Here is a 10194-nt window from a genome sequence, read left to right as displayed (position 1 = left end):
ACCCAAAATTCTAATATCACAGTTCCTAATGTTTTTGAAAAAACTGTGGAGCTCTAGGATCAGTTTCATTGGTTGACCTCTTTTCTGGATGTTTTGGACCTACCAGAGGACGGCCCCGTGGCCATTCGGGTCCATGTTTATGTTATGACCCCAAATTTTTTCTTATATCACAGATCCTAATGCTTTCGAAAAAAACCACGGATTTCTAGGATCAGTTTCATGGATTGACCATTTTCAAGGATGTTCCAGATCTTCCAGAGGACGGTCCCATGGTCTTCTAGGTACATGTTTATGTCATGACCCTTAATTAATTTATATATGACACTTCCCCGTGTTTTCGAAAAAACCGTTGGGCTCTAGGATCAGTTTCATAGATTGAACACTTTTACGGATGTTCCGGATCTTCCGGAGGATGGTCCGATGGCCATCCGGGTGCATGTTTATGTCATGAACCCAAATTATTTTTTATATCACAGTTCCTAATGTTTTCGAAAACACCGCGGAGTTCTAGGATCAGGGGTTTATGGATAGACCACTTTTACGGATGTTACGGATCTTTTGAGGACCGTTCCGTTATATCCAGGTTCTATATATAGGAATCATGACTGTATTCTGGCTAGTTACGAACATTTGTGCCCATTAATCTAATTTATGGATCTTAGGCCACTTGCAAAACCCATAAACACTCCTTTTAAAAAAACGTGTAACGACTCTTTTCGATTTTGAATAAAGTAGACGACCCTATTTTTAATCTTTTTACAATCAAAATAATCTACAGACCCTAGGAATTTTTGAAATTCATTAAGAAACTGCTAAGTTCTGCTATTGCAAACTTGCTGTTACACGTTTTTCGGAGGCTTCGTAGTCGGCGTAAAGTATTTTACCCACCGTATTCGGAGTGTTAATAATTATTGTTGCATTGCAAAAACTATTTTGTTCGCCACGATGATGATGATGGATTTTTAATATTTGATGTAATAGTAGTAGATTTAAGAAAAAAATTAGTCTGCAAAGGTTTGAGCCTCGCGCGCGTATTACGGATATAGAGGACTGAATTTAACATTTGATAAAACAAAATTGCAATTTCGAAGCTACTTTGGAAGATACCTTGAGTAAGTAGTAAATTTTCTGGCAAATGTCGGTGTTTCGTGAGCATTCCTGACATTGCTGAAAATTATGATAGCATCAGATTGCGGGGTTGCTAGTGTAATTGGATGCTTTGTGGATTAATTATTAACTCTTGATCGCTTTTAATACTTATGAATATTTTAGGTGGACAAAAAGGCGAGCTAAGAGGTGGACGCCTAAGCTTTTTCACATTTATATCGCTATGAAGCAACTGTAAACTCTAGAGGGAATTTATATCTGTAATTGTAACCAGTTCGATTTTGTTTGCTAACCTGGTTAAAATGTCATATTTAATTATCTTAAAGATAAAACGTCCAGCTCAAACTTTTGTAGGGGTAAGAGGTGGGAACATCATCATCATCATAACAGGCCTAACATTTGATAACGGCACAAAAGCTTTTGTAAACAATCTTTTTAAGGCCATTTACACGCGAATCGAAGTACGCTCACCCAAACCAACAACATCATCGGATAGGGGCAACTTACACTTTTTCTAAAGTGGTATTGGTTTGCGTGGACGTACTTTGGTTCGCATGTAAAGGGCCTTAAAAAGTTTGTTTACAAATACTTTTGTGCCGTTATCAAATGTTACGCCTGTTATAACCCTATTTAAATAAGTTTTAAGACCGGCAATATATTCAGTGTAATCAAATGTGCGGTTGAAACAGATTGCAGGCCGTGATAACTTGGAAGGAAAAAGAGGAGAGGTGTGGTCTGCGATAAGTAGAAGAAAGGGCTCCTGTAGAAGAAGCTAGGGTGAACAAATGTAGGAGATAGTCCAGAACATAGAACATAAATGGTACCTGTCGTGTAAATAAGCAGAATAAAGGAGGATATTGATGTTGTGTGCGAAGTATTCAAGTGTTTTCAATGCCGCGATGTTCAAGTGCGTATGCCTACCCTGAGGCAGTGTAGAGGGTGTCTCAGTAGTGCAGGACAGGAAGTTCTCCACCTGCCACAAACTATAGTTAGTATCTAAAACTACAGTGAATTCCGCATTTTCAAAGGTGGTGGACTACGCTGAGTGTGGAAAGGTGGTGCCACATTATGTAGGCATGTCGGCCCCTAGATAGCAGCTGAATTGGTGCCCAAATAATAAAAAAAAAAATTAACCGTTAAATTAGTGGACGATGAACTGCATGCTCAGTGTAATGTCCGTTAGTGGATGTCTCTGTCTGTGTTTGTGGCTTTCTCATTATATGAAAAGGAACAAGTAGTGTTTAAGAAATTATAACCAAAGTTTAATGCAACTAACGCTCATTTATTCAAAACATCACAAGTAAGATGTATAACATAATCGTAACACCTCTCGATTTTTGTTTTCGTCTGTATCACTTTGACATATAGATCGAAACTTATAAAACATAACAAAACTTCAGCATCAATTGCCAAAGGATCTAAACATATGTTTAGCGTCTAAATTAGATCATAGAAAATCTACATCTGTTTCTCGCCATCCTTTGGCCTGCTGTTATAGTATATCTGTTTCATAGACCTTATTTGTAGTCTTTGTAAGATTGCTCACGGTGCCAGTGTTAGTATTGAGTTCACCATTTTTGTCAAAGTTACCATTAGAAGTTTCAATACTGTCAGAAAAATTGTCATCTGTTAAATTTTTTGTAGAGCCACTCATGCCAGACCTCATTTTTTTCTTATCGTCAGGAGTAGCAAGCGGAATGTTATTTTTACTCATTTGTTGTAAACGTTGATATTGTTCTTGTAATTGTTTTTGTTTTTTCAACAACTCTTGATGACGCATTTCGAGAGCCTGTTGTCGCTGAGAGTTATCTGAGCTAACAGATTCGCTGCTGGAATCCATTCCAGAATCTTTAGTCATATTTTCAGAATTGATAATACTTTGCTGATCTATGTCTGACATTTGTTGCATTTGATGAGGCATGTTGGGACTGGTGGGACTGGCCAATGGGCTGCGAGAACTTGTTCGCGGCGGTGGAGGTGGTGGTACACGCTTGCAGTTGACTTTAGATAGCAAGTCGGCATTGCGTTCTGGAACCGGAGGTTTTCCAATAGGACGTATTGGCTGTGGAGGACTTGTGTCCGTGTCTGATCCACTTGGGTATGAATGTAAACGTCGTAAACCTACGTTAGTTGAAATTGCGTCAGGATAAAGCTGTGCTTGTGCCATTTTCGTAGTTACAGTGCTCTGTATAGCCTGAGAGCTGTCATCAGAAGTGGAATCGTCGGGACGAATCTGAAATATTAAAAAAAAACTTCTTATATGATTAAAAGAAAAACTTTATCTTATCAATCATGGTTTACACATGAGAATTCGTGAATTTAAGGGGGATTCCCATTCAAATGGCCACGGTTTTGAAATTCAAAAAGCTTAGAACTTTGTCTTTATTTCCAAATTTTTACAAGGCGAAAAAAAAAACAAAATGGTGCCCGTGGTCACGTTTTGAGTAAGCTAGTGTACGCCTGAAATTGTCAAACTACATACAGCCTGGTACCTCAGGATCGATCTGAAACACGACACGATTAATGAGGCTTTAAAGTGAACTAAATTTATTGGACGGGTAAAAAACCTCAAATTTGACAAAATAGTGTGATCTCAAACTTTTTGGTCGATTTTTCATCCCTTTTTTTCCTCATAAAGGCTTCAGAAAAAATAGTGAATACAAAGAATTTGTAGATTTATAGGTCATTCCTCCAATGAAAAAGGTTTTCTTTCTAATGGTCAAACGTAGAAGTCGTTAAATTGAACCGTTTTCAAATGAGATTGTACGCAGTTTTGAAAAATCATGTTTCGAGATAAACGCTGATGCTCTAAAGCGTCGATAGACTGCTAACCTAAGACGAGGTCATTCCGTTAGCAAGTTAGCTTACGCTACGCAAGTTTTTTTTAATCATGGAAAGGGGTACGGGAGTGAGTTAGCGTTACGTACTTTATAGAGGGGGTTCTTGTCAAGTATTACTTATTGATAAAGGGGGGGGGGGGGCGAAAAAATACCTTCTGGACTTCGAGAAGTGTCCCCAGGGGTCAAATGGGTACAGTTTCCCCTAAGTATCTTTAAATGTTTTTATGGTAAACCATACTATCAGTTTCGAGCTGCATGATGCATGAAGTTGCGTTGTCTCATCACTTTGGTAGGTACATAATACACTAATTAAATTATAAACCAAAAGTTTATTTGGTCATTGCATAAGATTATAAGATATTCAAATCATTATTTTCATATGTGTATGTGTATAACCTCTTACCTACTATAAGCCCATAACACGAATATGCGTGACAGATTTTATTTATATGTATGCTGCCATAAAAATATGGTTCGCATCTTATAGTTGAAGATTATGTGTTTTCAACACATAATTTTGATGTTTGAGCGATTCAGTTTAATGTACACTCAATACAGCTTCAGCCAATAAATTTGCAGGAATTTTCGCTAAATCAGCAAAACTTTTGAGCATTTTGTTCGAAATAACATTATTTGTGAATTTTACGCGGGATGCGGCATCTTCGACGAGGAAAACGTGCAGGAAGAGGAGCTAGAGCCTTGAGGCGGAGAAGTATACGCTAGACCCTCCGAGGCACCTTCGACAGCCACGTACACTTAATCTAGCTCGGTAAAATATCCAACTTCGGCATTTACTTTTGCTGATATCTCTGCAAAATATCTGTTGGTTAGCTGATATCTCAGGAAAATGTTATTTGTTAGTTGAGTCTTGGCGATTGTTTGGCTGAGAGCAAAACAAATTGCAGAATTACCCGGCTGTTGGAATCTCGGCGAAATATTTTAGGTGTGCGGGAGGACTCAAACCGAAAACGCCTCCACGCGTTGCAATATGCAATCTACTGATGTCGGTATAATAAATAACCCACCACATATTGAATAAATGTACTTAACACGTAAACATTATTGTTTGAATTAGACACATAATCGTTATGTTCTACCGAGAAATAAATGTTATAAACCTCACACATAAATTTTATGTGCTAAGGTCCTCAAAATACAATCTTTTGGTATTAAGGTACTTTATTTTGAATATTTTTCTACCCCTTTGAATACATGTTTGAAATTGTTTAATCAAACCGTGTAACACATGTTTAGAATGCTTTCATGTACACACACAGCCAAATCAAACATTTTAGGATAAGCAAAACTTTGTGTGTACTCCCCATTGATCCCTATTCCTGACAGTAGAACTTTCCTAATTGATTCTGAAAGTGGCGTTTGTTTTCTAAAGTCTGTGTTTAATAATTTAAGAATGGTCTGTTTATATTAGGCTTTTACTTGAGTAGAAGATTATTGGAACGGTCTTTATATTGGATTTGTACAGGCTGGAACAGGAAGAAATAAATAATCAACACAATTTTAAGGAAGCATGGTTCCTTTCCATGCATATTTCTTTCCAATCTAAGCATACATTACCTCATTTGTCCCGTTAGGCGGTTTGGCGAATGTTTGCAGTTCATCTAGTAGAGCATCGAGGGCGTTTTCTGGCGCAATTCCCCCGTTGATAGTGACCGCCCCCAACCGGGGACTTGGGACTGGCTGCACGAGAAAAAAAATCAAAATAGTATTCGCATGAAAAGAACAGCTTTATATTATATGATAACATTCCAATCAGATATAAGTAATTATATACAACCAAGATGATTCTCTACTTGTTTGATTTTTCCATTTATTAAATATCAAACTTCTCATGGTTAAAAGTAATTATCAATGATCCATATTATGATTTAAACATTGTTTACTGTTTCAAAGAAATACACACTTAATTTTGTTTGGCGAATCACGGCATTTTTTGCCGAGATTTACACAGTCGAGATCTCAGCAAAAGTGACATTTGATTGTTGAGTCTCGGAATGTTTTGCTGAACCTCAGCAAACAAAAGTATTTAGCTAAAAAAAATGTCTTGCGAAATTATGAAATAGTAAGTTTGTATGTGTAAGTAGCTAGAAAAGATAGTTAAGTTTGTGTTTGACACATAAAACCTGCAAATTTAGCTTTGACAGAATCACAATGAGCGATTTTCTGATTGCCTCTTCGCGAAGAGTTGGTGAGATAAATGACAAAATCCAGGGGGAACGACACTCATTTGAATGTAGTTTTTGAGTCTAGTAATTACTTGGAATTTCCGGGGGAAAAAATAATTGATGGGATTTTTTCGAGTGTGTCGTGTTGACGAAAATAAAGCAGGGATAGAAAAAGTAGATGGAAATAGATCTGGGAATGGATGTGATGTGAGGGGTGTTAAAAAGTTTCAGAGTGATACGAGTTTGAACGCGAAGAGGATAGGTTTTACCTGGGTACTGCGGAGTCGACCAATTTTATTTTGCAAGCCAATAGAAAACTGCTTGAAAATTTTCTCAAGTTTAAAACTGGTTTGCTCTTTCTCAGTTGATTCCCGCCAAAAGCTTTGAGCCAAAAGTGCTCGAGCCCCCATGACTCTATCAAAGTTTGTTTACATACATGTTTCGCAAAGGATTGTTTTACTGTAATTGAAAACTCAGTTGCGTCATAAAAATTATGCTGGTTTTTATACTTTCATCACTGAGCCTGTTGTTTTTTTTTTATCTTTGAGCTTAAAATTAAGAATGTGTTATGAAAAGTATACATTTTTATGAGATTATAATGCTTGACGGTAGATAAGAACAGTAACTGCATTTGCTGCTTCTGAATGTTTGGCTCCCGCTTGACAGTTCACACTGGCTCCCAAGTGACAAGCACCTTGAGTGAGTCCGCAGTACTCAGGGTTTTACCTAAGAGAAGACGTGACAATACGGGGGCGAAAATGAACCACTTTTCTGTCAAACGTGAACCAGCTCCTGATTGGCCGATTTCATGTGCGTAAGATAGAGATAGAGATAGATAAAGATAGAGATAGATAAAGATAGAGATAGATAAAGATAGAGATAGATAAAGATAGAGATAGATAAAGATAGAGACAGATAAAGATAGAGATAGATAAAGATAGAGATAGATAAAGATAGAGAGAGATAAAGATAGAGATAGAAATAGAAATAAAAGAGGAAGAAGCCAATTGTCACCTCTTCCTCTTAGGGTTTTACAAGATACAAATTTGCGTCCATAAATTACGTAACGCTTTTAGGGGGAGAGCGGGTCACCTATATCATTACGAATTATTACATACACTAAACGAAAATCAATTATTTATTCATGTGTTTTACTTATACATTTTTGCCAAAACATCAGCCTTATACATTTCAATGGTACAATGGTCCTGTACCGAATAGGTCGAAAATGTACTGTAGGAGGAATGGGTGGTGGCGATGGATTACTAGGATCCGGTTAATATTACCAGCTGTATTTGGACGGGAATTTGATTTGCAATATTCTCGAACAGAAACTGCATCAGCCGGTGAGTGTCTTTCTTCACCATTAGCTATTTCTTCTCCGAACCCTTGACCAGCAGCAGCGACGAGTACAACTTGAGCCGAGTGGAAAAAATGACCTGAATTCCTTTTCCACCTGCTTGTCGTAGGGGGTTTGATTGGTGATGCTTTTCCCGGGGCTAGAATCAGCAGTTCGAACAAAATCAATAGTTGCTTCGTGCCTGTTTGGCAACATTCCTACAACAAAGAGACACCTGGCCTCTTATCCGTCGAATTCGATCGGTTTGAGTCCGGGATATGAATGAGCCTTGCCGTCTTCTCCGTGATGCACTTGATGTTTTTGCCCCCGCGACCGATTATTGCCAGCAGACATACGTGGTGTTTGTTGTGGAGATTGTTGAAAACTGACAGTGAGTATGGCAGAGTGCTTCGCGGTTTACTTGAAAACTTCAAAAACTGCACGGCTTGCTTGACAATTTGTGTGCATGCAAAAGGGATAAGTTGAAAGAATAGATAGGATGTAAAGAGCCTGAATTTATCCATGCTCTTTAACAGGATGGATTGAAATTTTGTGCACGTTGAAAATTTTATGAGAGGTTTGGTAAAAATTTGAAATACTCAGAGGGAGAGATACACAGCAAAAAAAAATGTAATATCGATCAACGTAATTCAAGCTGATGTATGAAATAATGATGTAATAGCAAAAAGCAGATACAATATTACATCAATGGATGTAATTTTGTTCGCAAAATCGATGTACATCGTACAATGTGATATTACACAACCGATGGATTGACCTGGTTGCAGCAGTTTCGATGTAATATTCAACAACTTTTTTTGCTGTGTAGGCGGAAAAAAACAAAATACAATTCGGCAGCAGGGATCTGTTCCTAAATTATCTTGCAACCCTTGCTAGAAGCTAGCATTTCAAATGACTTTTATTTTTGATTCGATTTACGTGCAAAATAATAATTGATTGCATCGCAATATTTTGTACATTGCTTGGTGCCATTCATTAACCAACGAAGATCAATTAATCAATAGAGTTAGAATATTGTTTTGGTTCCAAAAACTAGTTGAATTTGAGAAGCACACAAAACATAAAGGTGATTGAATTTCTGTTCGATTGCAATACTCTCAAATTTATGCTAGTAAGAATAAGAAATCCCCGGAAAAAATCTAATTGGAATGTTCGATTGGCTCAGATTTTGATAGTTCATTTGGCTCAAAACATTCTCTCCGCCTATCTCTCCCTCTGAGTATTTCTAGTAAAAATGCGATAATCCTGGTTGGTTGTCTTTATTAAGGAGATTTTCAGCCAGACGTTGGTTCATCTCCGGACCCGGGATAATCCTGAAGTTTCGTTCCTCCTGACAAAATCACTTATTGCTATACTCTCATGTAGTAAAATTGACAGGTATTATGTACAAACACAAACTTTACATTTTTTTCTTGTTGCTTACACCGAGGCTTACTGGTTGCATTGGTATTGTAGCAAAAACTCCACGGTTGCTCAGCATGATCGCTGTCCGCTTTGCCACGTGTGCTGCCGTCAAGTGAATGTTTACTGCCATACATCGCATTTTGGACGACAGGAAGGTATTCAGCCAGGTCATTTTTTGATGTATTGACAAGAATGACAAGAATTTTTATAGTACTCTCCGTATGAGGCCGCGGCACAGTCAGAGGGTCAGTGCTGCAAAATCTCGACAGTACACGGTGATATTGACAATTCTGCTTTGGTCACTCATTTGAGCTAACAGTCATAGTCAAGGCAAACCATGTCAATTGTCAATGACAATGGTGTCAGTGACGAACATGAGCAAATTTGTTTATTAGCTAAATTTGTAACGAAATTAAATAACTTGAGCAAAACAATTACATGGATCCATTTTAATGAGCAAGTATCTACGTCCTGAGCTACTTGGATAACAATAATGTGACACAGAATGTACTAAATTACACTTTTTGTTACCAGGTGAATCTTTGTCATTGACGAAAAAATGAATGAGATTTTGACGAAGGTTTTTTTGAGGATCAAGTCTGTCAGTGACTATGTGACGAACAATTTTGTCAATATCGCGCGACAGTCTGTCAATGACAATGACAAATCTCAGCACTGCAGAGGGTTATTGTTGATTGCTACTCTTTCAAAGCGCCTGAGCAAATATCGCATTGCATCTGGTTAGGATGGCACTAATGTCATCTGCTTAGGCAACAATGAGATCCGCTCCACAACTTGCTCCAAGTGCCGCAAGAGATGGTGCAAATATAGCAATGACGTTTATATAAGGTCTGGGCCAAAGGGCTTATGGGTGTTAGTGAAATGTGTAAATGTTTAGTGGTATTCGTATTTTATTGCTATGTTTATCTTTTTACACGAAACAGCTGTTGGCAGTGACGTATTTCTATCTGTTCTCAGTATGTTGGCAGTGACGTATTTCTATCTGTTCGGAGATGTTCAGCAATGTTTACAACATTTTTGCTTCTAACACCAGCAAGCTGCCTGTTGGCCCAGACCTTATATAAATGTCATTGCAAATATAGATGCATGGAGAGGGGGTCCTCTTGCCTTTTCTCCTTTTTGCATTCAACTGGGCGATTCTGACTTTTTTCTGCAAGAGTTGCTTTTTTTTTTTTTTTTTTTTTTTTTTTCTTTATTAGAGAGATTTTTAGCCTAAGGCTAGTTCATCTCTACTGCAAGAGTTGCTTGAAAGATCTTACATTCGGTGTTTGAGCAGTTT

The 10194-nt window shown here is 37.7% G+C and overlaps 1 protein-coding gene across 7 annotated transcripts in view; it reads right to left on the bottom strand.

Annotated features, from left to right (window-relative positions):
- Nucleotides 1-2390: 2390 nt before the first annotated feature.
- The window catches only part of LOC135704875 (coiled-coil domain-containing protein AGAP005037), a 145519-nt gene continuing 137715 nt past the window's right edge, over nt 2391-10194 (bottom strand). For all 7 annotated transcript variants that reach the window (XM_065226397.1, XM_065226401.1, XM_065226399.1 and 4 more), the window contains exons 20-21: nt 5523-5645; nt 2391-3340 (exon numbers count right to left, since the gene is read on the bottom strand). In XM_065226397.1, coding sequence (XP_065082469.1) covers nt 2600-3340; nt 5523-5645 — 864 coding nt within the window. In that variant the 3' untranslated portion in view covers nt 2391-2599. The remainder of the gene's footprint in view (nt 3341-5522; nt 5646-10194) is intronic.

Source organism: Ochlerotatus camptorhynchus, unplaced genomic scaffold (assembly GCF_037179485.1).
Source record: "Ochlerotatus camptorhynchus isolate MF236.1 unplaced genomic scaffold, CSIRO-AGI_Acam_v1.1 ptg000250l, whole genome shotgun sequence".
In the NCBI taxonomy this organism is placed as follows: Eukaryota; Metazoa; Arthropoda; class Insecta; order Diptera; family Culicidae; genus Ochlerotatus; species Ochlerotatus camptorhynchus.
The sequence above is the reverse complement of the archived record's forward strand: the minus strand, read 5'-3'. Positions and strand labels throughout refer to the sequence as shown.